Source organism: Charadrius vociferus, unplaced genomic scaffold (assembly GCF_000708025.1).
Source record: "Charadrius vociferus isolate BGI_N301 unplaced genomic scaffold, ASM70802v2 scaffold477, whole genome shotgun sequence".
Taxonomy (NCBI): domain Eukaryota; kingdom Metazoa; phylum Chordata; class Aves; order Charadriiformes; family Charadriidae; genus Charadrius; species Charadrius vociferus.
Window position 1 is genome coordinate 4586142 of NW_009649449.1, and position 12509 is coordinate 4598650.

General features: G+C 41.1%; 1 protein-coding gene across 1 annotated transcript in view; it reads right to left on the reverse strand.

Annotated features, from left to right (window-relative positions):
* Positions 1-8516: 8516 nt before the first annotated feature.
* TTC34 (tetratricopeptide repeat domain 34) overlaps positions 8517-12509 on the reverse strand; it is a 17626-nt gene continuing 13633 nt past the window's right edge. Inside the window, 1 exon segment of the mRNA XM_009889679.1 lies at positions 8517-9035. Coding sequence (XP_009887981.1) covers positions 8517-9035 — 519 coding nt within the window.

The window sequence follows — 12509 nt, forward strand, 5'->3', positions numbered from 1 at the left end:
TGGGGGCTGAGGCTCTGCCTTTACTTGTGCCAGAGACAGTTGTACAGACAAACAGGCGGGTACCAGACACCGAAGAGAGAGGTGACCTTTACCAGCACCGCTGACTGGGGAAAGGGTTTGATGAGAATCTGTAGCTCTTTTACAGTAACGTAAAATGCAAAAAAGAAGTCATCTTCAAAGCACTTTGTACTCAGAACTAAGAGACCCTGACAAGCATCGGAATTTAAAAAATGCTAAGATGATTTTTAGAAAGCATCCATACTATTTACTGTTAATTTCTTCTCTCCCACCTTGTCTGTTCATTTCTCTTCTGCATTCTTTTTACATTTTTGGCCCCTATTGCAATGCCTATAGTATGAGAGTCTTTGGAAATACGAGTGGTCCAGTGTTTGCAGAATTAGAGCCTTCATTAGTAAGGTCATATTGTATTGCTCTTTGTGTATAATATAATAAAAAAATAGCAATAAAATCAACTTGAGAAAACTTAACTCTACAGTTGGTACTCAGGTGACTGATCACAGACTATTAAAAGGCAGTTTTCTGGTAAAATTACTACTTAGTTTAGCTTGGCTTAAAATAAATGTGGAATATAAACTAATCTTATCTCTAGGACTCTTATCGTTTCATCTATTTGTTGAATAAACTTTTTAGATAGCTATCAGTTGAATAAATTGATGTTCCTATGAGTTTGAAAAGTTTAGGAAATAAACAATTTCAGAAATGGCAATAAATTTTAGCAAATGGTACAGAATGGAGTTCCTCTTTGGAGGAACCTCAGTCAGTACCAGACTTAGGCAGACAGACTGGGGCAGGTCCAGAGGAGGGCCACAATGACCGAAGGGCTGGAGAACCTGCCCTGAGGAAAGACTGGAGGAGTCAAGTCTTTTCTCCCTGTAGAAGGGAAAGCTCAGGGGACACCTCATCACAGTATTCCAGTACTTAAAGGGTGGCTACGAAGAAGACAGAGGCTCTCTCTTCACAAGGAGCCACATGGAGAAAACAATGGGAAGCGGGTGCAAGTTGCACTGGGAAAGCTTTCATCTTGATACAAGACAGAAATATATATCTTTTTTTTTTTTTTTTCAATGAGAACAATCAATCACTGGAACAGCCTCCTCAGGGGCATGGTAGAGTCCCCATCACTGGAGGTTTTCAAGATGCGACTGGACAGGGTGCTAGATAATGTCATCTAGGCTCCTTTCCCATGAGAGGTTGGCTCAGATATCTTTTGAGGTCCCTTCCAACCTGGGCTGTTTTATGATTCTATGAAAAATGTTTTGTGGATAGGAACTGGCTTAAGTGTGTGCTGAAAAGGTGTGTTCAATCAGGTCTTGGATACCATAGTCACCACCAGTTATAGTCAATTAGAAGTTTCCCTGTTGAGAAGTGATTTGGGTCTTTCAAAATGACACACTCTATTCTAAACTGTCAGTTCTGTGGCATTTCCCTCTACATCTCTACTTGATGTGTGATTATATTGCAGTTCATCAGTCAGGTTTATTAGGAGGCTTAATTGGATTGCATTAGCTGGCATTTAAGCCATCCAAAACAGTTGAGAATGCAATCAATTAAAACATCCAAACACATTAATGATGTAGTCACAGGGCAATTTATGTAGATGGCTAATTATCTGTTTTCTCCAGTAAGTAGATTTTATCACCCAAGAATGGACAAATGATGCATGAGGAGAAAAGAAACAGCATTACAAAATTACTGTTGGCAAGGTGGCAAAAAAAGAGAACAGCAAGGTATAAATGTTTCTATTGTTAAAGCTCTATACTAAAAGAACAAACCCTGCACTGTTACCAGCACTCGGAGGTGTTCCTAATATTGTATGATTTTCATGTGACTTTTAAAGAACATATTGAGTACATTACCAATGTTTGAACGTCTTATAATATGACATCTGAGGTTTCTAAGCAATCAAGATGCTTCATGAGACGGTCATTTTAAGTGGGAAAATACTAATCGCTGTCAGTTTTTCATTTCATCCACTACTGATCTGGATCTAAAACTGTGGCTCCCTTGTGATTTCAGATCCCTACACGTCATTCTGTGTGACACCCCTGAAACATATTTGCTGGGTTGCATCAGGCATAGGCAGCACCGACCTGGAGATGAAAGTACAATTGAGGGGCATAACAAAATACAAACCAGGAATGGAATGGAATCATTAACATCCTCCTGTGTTTCCTGCTCCCTCCTACATTCCCCCTCTGGCTTTACAGCTAAATTTTCTCATTTACTGTGACGCAGTTCAGGAATGAGACATGCAAACTTATTATCAGATACTGTTCCTAATTTCCTTTACAGTCTGCGGGGAAATCCTTATGCTAGTTTATTCTCCATAACTCTTGGCTTTTTGGAATCATGTAGGGAACATACAAGTACAACAATGATCGGGTTAGATGGTAAGACACCTAAAGCCACAGCTGATCTGCCAGGTGAAACTCAGTCACGCAGTGCATGCAGAAACAGTACTCGGTGGTTCTCGGGAACACAGAGTAGACTTGTCAAGGTCTCAAGTAGGTTTTGGCCATGCATCATATGCCCAAAATAAACTTTGGAAATGAAATTAATTTAAGTAGTTGCACAGGTCTTAGATATGTAGGTTATACACCTGTATCGAGGTGTGGAACCCAGAGGGCCAGTGGCACTGGGCTGTGACAAAAGGGGAGGCAAGACTGGGCGATGGCAGCTGACCAGAATAGAGGCTATGTTTTTTCACTTGCACACCTATTGCCAGTCCATTGGTGAGAAACTGAAAACAACATCACTATGATCATGATTGTCTTCCACTTTCTGCTGACATGTCTTTGGGGCTGGCTCATCTTCTCTAACGTTTCCATTTGGGATGGCAATTTGTTCCCTACCTGTCCTCGTACATTCTCAACTGCTGAATGGGACAAACAGCAACATCATCCTGTATTTGTCTTCTACCATCACTTTTGTGACCAAATAAACCACTAGTCCTGTGCTTGGGGGTGTCAGAGTTGTACACATCTGTCAGCCAGGTGCAGGTCTGCAGTATTTTTTGACACCCTACAGAACAAATGACTGAAAAAGTCGTTCCTGGGACCCACAGCAGGAGCAGGAGGAGAAAGTGCCTCCCGAATCCCACAGCTTTGGACTGCTGTGCCTTCTAAGGAATGAGTCACTTTCCTTAAGGTGTCATTGAATAATGGCTGACTGAACCAACAGATTCCAACATAGACCAGTTTAGCTGAAATTTGATTGAAATAGCCAAGACTCCAAAGGCAGACTATAATGCCAGTGATAATTTCATGTAACACATTAAATTAATGGTGACAGCGACTCCTCAGAGCCCTGGCAAATTGGAAATTGCTTGATGCAGAAGCAGTACAATGATAACACAGTTAATCTTCCGCAGGGAAATGATAGTAAAATAAATGGTTTTTAGATTAGCTGTCATTAAGGTGAAACATCTGCCTCTGCAAGTCAAGTGGAATGTCCTCACTTATGCACACAGAAACTCATCAAAGTTACTGGGTTTGCATGGCTGTAAGCCAGAGCCAAATTTCCACCATGATCTAAATCTGGGAAGCACAATGAATTAGACTGAAAGGAAGATGACTTCCCAGGAAATATGTCAGCTTTGAAAATGCATTTGATCAGTTGCTGAAGTTGGCTGATGTGTTTAGATTCTCTTAGTGCCTGGGAGCACATAACTAACTGAAATAGGAAAAATAAATGGGAGTGATATGATCTTAAAGGAAATAAAACCTTTGAGATCACAAAAGTTCCAAGTTTAGCTCTGTCTGAACTCTGAGGAAAAGCTTCCAGTTGAATGTTTAGTTCCAAATAATCTGCCATCATTTCTAAGCTGTTCTTTGCCTGCTGGACTGCAGAGCATAAGGTCGGGAAACTTTACCTGTGTAACTGTATTTGTGATCTGATTTTCCTTTTATATTCTTGTAAGGAACTTTGAATACTTCATAGAGCCAAGACTGGCAGGCAATCGTTTGTGTAGAAACATTCTCAATCATGACTTCAAAGTTTTCTTTCATTATTCATTACCTGGTGACAATGTGCAACGAGGTAGTCTGTCTGCAATTATTACAGCCTGACTGGTGCACTCCTAAGGTTGCAGAATACTTTAAAGGAACAAAGTTCATAGGGAGCAAAGAAATATTCAGTAGTGTCTGTATATAGCTCAGAGTTAAATGCACAAACTACAGATATGTAAGCTTTCCTTGAGATGAATGTAGCTTCAGGCTGGTTTACAAACAAACGGGTATCCAGTTCCACTATTTAGATAGGTTATCCGACCATATTCTCTTCTTGATTACATTAGCGTTGATTCATATAAATAGACTTGAATTCTTCACAGTTACCTAACATTTACAACATCATGCTATATGTCCTAAAGCGCACTGCACAAGAGACTTTCAAGGACCATGTGTTACAATACAGTTCCTTTTCTAAATAACTTCAGCCATCAGCTGCATGCACAGAATGAGGGATGCATCTCAAAGCACTTGGAAAGAGCTCCACAATCTCGATGAACTGCAGCTTAACATTAAAGAGACATACAGAAATGACCACTGCAGTTTTTCTATCCAGATTCTTCAGTCCGGAAGAAGTGGAAACAATATCCTGTTAGAAAATGGCATGTATATAATGAAGTAGGTAATTCAGCTGAGTGGTCCCAGATCCTGACATGGGTATGACAACAGATAAAAATGAGATTTATCAGCCCGGAGGGGAGGGAGATGTTTGTTGATAAATACTGATAGATTTCTGGTGCATAACTGTTGCTGGCGGGGGAGACTGGGCTGAGAGGAAAGCAGCCAAAGCTAGCTCCCTAGCGAGAACAATGCCCTCTCTGCTGATTGCTGTGATAGCTTGTTTAACATAGCAGCAGTCTGGCTAGAGCCAGACTCAAGTGAAGTGATCCTATTAAGGCATCTTAAATGGTCCTCATGGCCTCACTAGCACTGAATGAAAGATCACAATTAGCCTGAGTTATAACGAAAGCCAGTGATGGAGACTCTCTGTTAAAAACGCCAGGTACTCAGAAAGGACTCCTTCCCTGCAAACTGCAGCATGTTGTTTTTTGAAAGATACCATCTTCTGGCAAAGCACAGCGTAAAAGAGCGGTGGAGGTATGTGAATGTGCAAGCACGGGGGTGCTTTTGGCCATTAGGTGCACGGGCTGGGCAGCAGCTGAAATAGATGGGTCACATTTAATCCTGTCTGCTCCCCAGGACTCCAGAAAATGAGTGTCAGAATGGGTTGTGGCGAGTGTGAAATTGGGCTAGGCATGCATAATGCAGCGATGCTGCTAATCAAACCCCTCTCACTGTGACTAATCAGAAAGACCTATTTGATATTCCAAGAAATTATTTGGAAAAGCAAGCACGTAAGGGAGAAATAAAGAACAAATCAGAAGCTTAGGCACAGGCAAAGATAAAGACTTTGATCACAGTAGTTTAGTGGGCATAGAGGACAGAGCAGATAAAAGAAACAAATAAAAATGCTGATGAGAACAGTTAGGATCTGCTGAGAGAAGCAGCCATTAATGTAGACCATGAGGAATAGATAAGAAGTTATGTGCCTTCCTGGTGCTTAAAGAAACAGCAGCTATAGGCACCTAAACCCAAATTTTTCCTCAGCATAACCCTAGAGCAATCTTGCAGTGATGCATGTTGTCCCTACTTTTAAAGAAAAACGTCTTTAGGGGCAATAAATGTATTCTATTCAGAGCAGCAATGAAGGACGAATATACTACTTACCAAGAGAAAACATGCCAAATCCCCCCCAACTTCCTAAGAGGCAGCCCAGGCCAACGGATGGAATACTTGCCTGGGAGACAGGACAACTAGATTGTCTTCCCAGTGCTTTCCATGACTACCAGGTGGTCTGAGAAAAGCTGAGTATGTTGGTTTCACATAACAGAAAGACTACAGGCTCTAAGAAAATCTCAGTGCACTAGAAGTTACATAGTAAAACTCAGAAAGTTGGTACTGCTGCTCTCAGCAGAGAGGCTACTAATTCAGTAGGCTGTGTGGACTGTGTTCTTCTCTTTTTGATTTAAACCCCGATTCCTTTTTCATACAGTTTTTGTACTGATATTACTCTTATCTGTCAGCATGGATAAGTGGGAGGAGAACCAGATTCATGGTCTTCTGTAATGAAGTTATTTCACTTGAGTGCAGCTGAGCATCTGTGTGTCTGTTCTTTGTGTGTGTCTAGATTTCCATGCTTAAATAACATCTTCAGCAGTATTAATTGTGGCAAAGGAGACTATGCGTTGTCTCAATTGTCTGTACAATGTGAATACGTTGTACAGACACAGACATCTCAGACTACATATCAGGAAAGTTTTTTTACTGAGAGGGTGGTCAAACACTGGACGAGGCTTCCCAGAGGTGGTCGATGCCCCAAGCCTGTCAGAGTTTAAGAGGCAATTGGACAATGCCCTTACTAACGTGCTTTAACTGCTGGTCAGCCCTGAAGTGGTGAGGCAGTTGGACTAGATGATCGTTGCAGGTCCCTTCCAACCAAAACTACTCTATGCTAAAAACCACAGAAGGATACAGCTGCTACAGAGAGAAACTATCGTCTGACTGACACTGAACCAAACCTGCAACTAAAAGAGGCAATGCTAACAGAATAGAAATGTGAAGCTATAAAGAGATTTATTATCCCAGTGAATCAAAAAAACCCCAAACAAAAATCAAGGGGAAAAAAAAAATCCCTAAACAACTGCTCCTCAAAAATTTCAGCATGAGGCACAGAGAAATTCCTATCTGTTGATTACTCTTTGAAGAAAAATCAGCAAAGTTATTTCTTTCAGCTCGCAAATGTAGCCAAAAGTTGTTTAAGGATATAATTTCATGCTTGGAAAGAAACTATTCTGTAGCATCTGGATGCCAATTAGGAGCAAAAAGTACTCATCAGTGTAACTAGGATTAAAATCGGAGTAACTTTTCTTGAATTTGAAAGGAAAGAAGCCCACTCTTACCTGTGCTCTTAGGGAAGAAAGAAAGGAGCATGCGGAGAAGAAAAAAAGATGCAAGGGTACTGATGGTATCACTGCCTATTGGGTTGATTGCATGGCTGCTGAATGAAGTTTCTCTCTGGAATGTTTCCTCTCAGAAAACAATGTAGCAAAAAAAGAAAATGTTCCATTTCCCTTTCATCCTAATCAAAGCAGGAGAGCAGTTCTCAGTATTGCTTTAATCTTTGTTTTCAATAGTAGTTTCTATTTTTCTCCATGGTTGTATTATCACACTCTAAAAACATTGGGACAAATTCATTTGGAGCAGTCAAAACAAATATACAAGTCTGTCGTTTTTGGCCTCACCTCATTGTTTGCTTTTGCACAGCACAGGCACACTGCCTCCAAATTAAGCTATAGACTCCCACTGCACAGATGAAATGCCAAACCATGCAGAAATTGGGTCTGTTGGCACTTCTCTGTGCTGCCCCGTAAGTCTAGCTGTCCTTACAGGTGGTGACAGCAGGCAAAACCCTTCGGAGCGTGTGAGATGTTGATTCCCATGCTGTCCAGCACGGATGACGAAGAATCCCTGCAAAGCAATCACATCACCACCTGGGGTGTTGCCTCCAACCCTGACCTCCTAATTGGACATAGATCACTTCTTGATTAGCTCATGCTCCAGAGCTGTCTTTGGTGCAAACAGCCAGGAGTGCGAAAGAAGATATTTAGCAGGCTTTTGTAGACGCCCCTACTGACAGATTATCTCCATTATCTGCACTGACAAACTGAGAGACTGGGAGCTGGAAGTCCAAGGTGAAGTCTGGAGTACATCTGCCTGTGTGTCCCAGATATCAGGGTATTAGTCACTAGGTTGGACGTTTCATCTCTGTTGAGTCTCATCCTTCATATTATCTATGTTCCCTGGGACAGAAAAACAGTTTACTTGGCATTTGTACTGCTCCTGCTCCCCCATATTGGTGCCGATTGTTGCAAATCCACTAGACACTGACAAGGGCAGTTCCTTCCATTCCGGAGTGGGTCACTGAGCGGTGTAACACATATGGTCCTTCACAAATATTAAGCACGTTACAAATATTACTTTTGACTGATCTTTTCGACTGGCCCATAAAAATAAGGCTACTGAATTGAACAGTATGTGTTAAAGCTAATTGAATAAATAGCAAGGCAATACGTGATTATTATGCATAAACTGCAAGCTATTTGAATGTTTTCCTTCATTATGATTGGAACCGATGTGTTAGAATTAGTTCAGCTTAACCGGACAAACGCTTCCTTCACAAGGAGGAGTTTATGTACATCCACAATAATTTCAAAGAATACTGAATAGTGCAATTTGCCTTTTTGCCGTAGCTGTCTCGGTCAGTTTCGTTTCACTACCTGAAATTTTCCACTCCTAATCTTGCTGTACCATGTTTGGTGCCATGTCCATTGCATATTTATCATGAGCTTCTCATCTTTCCCTTAGTCTTCCAGCCTCATAAACAAATTAGAAAGCAATCAGACACTGGAAAATCCCCAAACAGATAAATTAATGTATGCTACAGCTTGATGCCTCTCGCTTAAGTCTTGTTTTCAGCTTTTTAAGTTCAGTATTTTTATCAATTTTAAGACCGTAGTCTGTGATTTTCCAGGCCTCTTCATAATGTTGTATTTCAAAATTATATTGTGCAATCTTATGAAATGTTTTGATTAAAATGTCACTGCCAGGGCCATTCATGATGCTGCACAGCGCCATAGATTCATCTAACTGGAGTGCCTCAATATACTGCTTGACTGCTGCTTCTTCCTCAGCCATTGACAACAGTAGATGTCCTTTTGAGCAGTGGTCCTCCACGCGTGTTTTAAGGCTGTTATGGCCGTGCTTCTGGATCACTTTCTCCATATCTTTTAAAGCTTTGTCGTATTTTTTCAGGTGTGTGAGGCAAGCAGCCCTCTGTCTGAGATACCGTGGATTATCTTTGCTTGTCAAGACAGCTAGGGTGTAATAACCAAGAGCCTTCTCATAGCGATATTCTTTAATCAGCACATTTCCTTCTTGAGCTGCTACCTGTGGACAGAAAATTACTTAATATTAGTTATCAGAAGTGAAAAAAAGAGTAAAATATCTAGTCTGGACTGGCCACCGGTGGACACAGACACTAAGAAATTTTCGATGCTTTTTCAAATGTTAAAATTGCATCTAGTTGGAAAACACGTTAATTGGCATATTTTTGGCATGCAGATATAAAAATCTTGGATCAATGGGCACTTGCTGTTATCTCAAGAGTTTCTGAACCACTCTTCTTTGTTTCTGCATGTTTTGCTAAAATTTTCTTGGACCGTTTATTCTGAAATCGTTTCCATGCCTCGGGAATGATACGTGAACTGAAAACTGAATGGATCAAACTCTAGAAGTAGACAGTGTTCCCTTCATGAAACCAAATTTCTGCCATGGTCTTCTCTAACAGGTGACTATATGGAAATTGCATCTCCTGGTCAATCTATAGTCAGCCCTATGTACTGCCCCACAAATTTTTCCATGTGACAATAATGAAGGGCTCTACTGAAGCTTACCCAAGCTACAGGAAAAAATGGCCAACTGATGGCTTTGCTAGTCATTAATCTCAAGTGCAAGTGAACTATCTGCCCTTCTCTGAAGGGAAAAACAACAAGAAAATAGAGAAAGCAGAAAGAGCCACATAATTTTTAGGTTCATAAAGGTCAATAAAGAAAACTCCATTAGAATTATTTGCCTCAAATGGATTTCTCATTATTTCCCTTTACTGGTAATAAACAAAGCTTTTAACATGCTGCAGCAGAGTGAATATTTAAGTTATAAACAAGGCTGCCAGCAGCTGCTTAGGTCTTACAGAAGGCTGAGCCAAACAAGCTGAGCCTTCAAGCACAGGATAAATGTTTTCATCAGGCTCATTCCATGGGATATCACACATTGCCTTTGGATGCTTGTGGTTCCCCAAAATTCAGTTAGCCCTGCCACTGTCTCCACAGCCACACTGGACAGCCGGCTCAGGTCTTCCAGTCTCCTTGCGTGCCTTGTTTGTTTTTTTTTTTTTTATTTTGGTTGACTTAGGTTAGAATTGATTGCTGTTTAACAGAACTAAGGAAAACAGGTTCCGGATGAAAGGGATCAATATTGCAGGTCAAGTCTGAGCACCTCAACTGAGACCAGTGGCATGAAATCATTTAGCCATTCCTAACAGTTTATGAAGAATTCTACTTCATGGGCATTAGGCAGCTGGATTCTCTTTTGGCTCTGCCTGACTTGAAAGAACTGAGCTGGGATCCATTTTTGGTGTATAACACAGATTAATTAGCAGCTTACTTGCACATCATCTTCTGAACAAATATGAAAAGAAGACTTATGGAAAGAAGATCTAGGAAGTGCGTAGAAAGCCAGAAGGATAATGCACAACTGAGTTCAGCTGCTCTCTGCTTTTGAGAAGCGCTTTTTTTGCTATCAGCCTCATTGCAGGTGACTCTGGAAAGCCAAGAGCAGGCTATGCAGTCCATTCACAGATGAACTGTAGTCCATCTTCAGACTTGTCACTAAAGATTTGATTATGGCTTCCAGACTGAAATAGTTCTGGTGCCATCTGGAAAGGGCTTGGCAGGCCGTAAGTGACTGGTGATTGGACTGCTCCCTGGATTAGGTCTCTGTGTCCCTTTCTACCATCTAGCTACCTCACTGTGTGATAAAGGACCAAAAATACACGTATTTCTGTTGCACTTTTGGTTCCAGTCCCTAGTGACCAATCTTATGTTGCAACTGACCAAGGTTCAATCCCTTAGAAAAAGAGTGAGTGAGGAGTTTAACAGACATGGAATTATGGCCAGGGGTTAGTGTAGCAGTAAATATCAGAAGATGGACTCAGAAGCATTGAGCTTTGGAAGAGGGCTGGATGTTTTCAGAACAGTTTGGAGCAAGTCCTTCCTTCTTTACCTGCAGACCCTATGTGGGGTCCATATACTATGAAGGTGTGTGGAATGGCAACTTCTACCTTGGGCTGACAGCCTAACTCTGACACAGACCACGTAGCTTTTGAGACCCTTTCTGTAGGAGTCAGCTCTGGATATCCTATGGCATGTCAACAGCCAACAGAAAGTGCAGCTCTGAGGATCTGGGCAAGGAGCAAGCAGTCATGCATTTAACCTTTGACATAGGAAACCGAGGGGTTGAAGCTGCACTAGCGGCAAGCAAACTCCCTTCCTCTGACCTTTTGCGGTTTAATAAATCTTTCAGATTCCTATTCCCATGTGGCTCTCCCAGTTGTTTACAAATTTCTTAGCATGGGACCCCTTAGACTATAAATAATGGAAGAATTTTATTGCTTTGTTTTTCATGAAAAAAAATCAGTACATCAAGGAGCTCTCCTTCCTCCACCCTTTCCTATTCAGCTTATGCGGAATTATTTTTAGCTTTTCACACCAGACTCCAGGATAATGATGACACAGTTCTATAATGCCTGTAATCTCCAAACACTCTAAAACAATGTGGCAGTAATACTTTTGCGTGGGGAGTGCTCAGACTGAGGGCAGAGCGTAAACCATTAAACTCTTCTTTGCTTCAGTCTCCTTACTTGTGAAATGGAGGTAACAGCAAGAACACCCTCCCCTAGAGCGCAGTTAGAAGCCATGGCAAAGTAAGGCCATCACTGGGGTTTTTGGCACTAATTCTGTCTGCAAGCTTTTTTGCTTTTACTGAGATCTTCTTTTCACACACAAACTGGAATGACCTTGCAGGCAAAAGGAAGTGCTACTGCAAAATCCTTTGAGACACCAGGCAGGTGAATTAACCAATTCCTTCCCCACCCCAGCAAAGTACATACTTATCCCCTTGTCGCAAAATACATATTAAAAAAACAATTGTGATTCTGGGCTAATCAGTAATAAAAGTAATCACACTCAGGAAACCTTTGAAGATTAGAGAATATGGAAAGACACCCAGGTGCTAGAGTCCAAATGTTTACTCAGTTGAACAAAAGCACACGATTAAAGATTAAAACAAAAAGAAATTATTCTATTTTACTTCCAACACCGGTATTGAGTTTCAGTCTTGAAATCAATCCAGCCACCCCTATTCTCTCAAGTGGCAGAGAAATCTTTCATGATAAATAAGCCACCTGTAAGGGAGTTTACTCCTGACCCTGTCCCACGACTGCAAACAAAAAGGACAGAAATAAAGTGCCTTTTCCATTTTAAAGGTTTCACTAATCTCTGGCACCAGTGAGTTCCTAATACACCAGTGCAGTTAAAGTTGTACAAAAATTAGGTTTTGGGGTTTTTTTCTTCTCTTTCTTTTTCTTATTGACAGCATAAGAAAATCCCTCCTGTGTTTTCTCGGAAAGCAGCATGGATGGACTTAGCTGTGAGACTTCCATACAGAACGAGTGATGCAGCAGCAAGGGAAATTCAGCTGTAAAACGTATCTTCATTTATAGACACCTCCTTAGGGCCTCCATAGACACATTCTTGATTGTACCTTTATCAGCTTTATGTAGTGAAAGATTGCAAATTGGCTCTA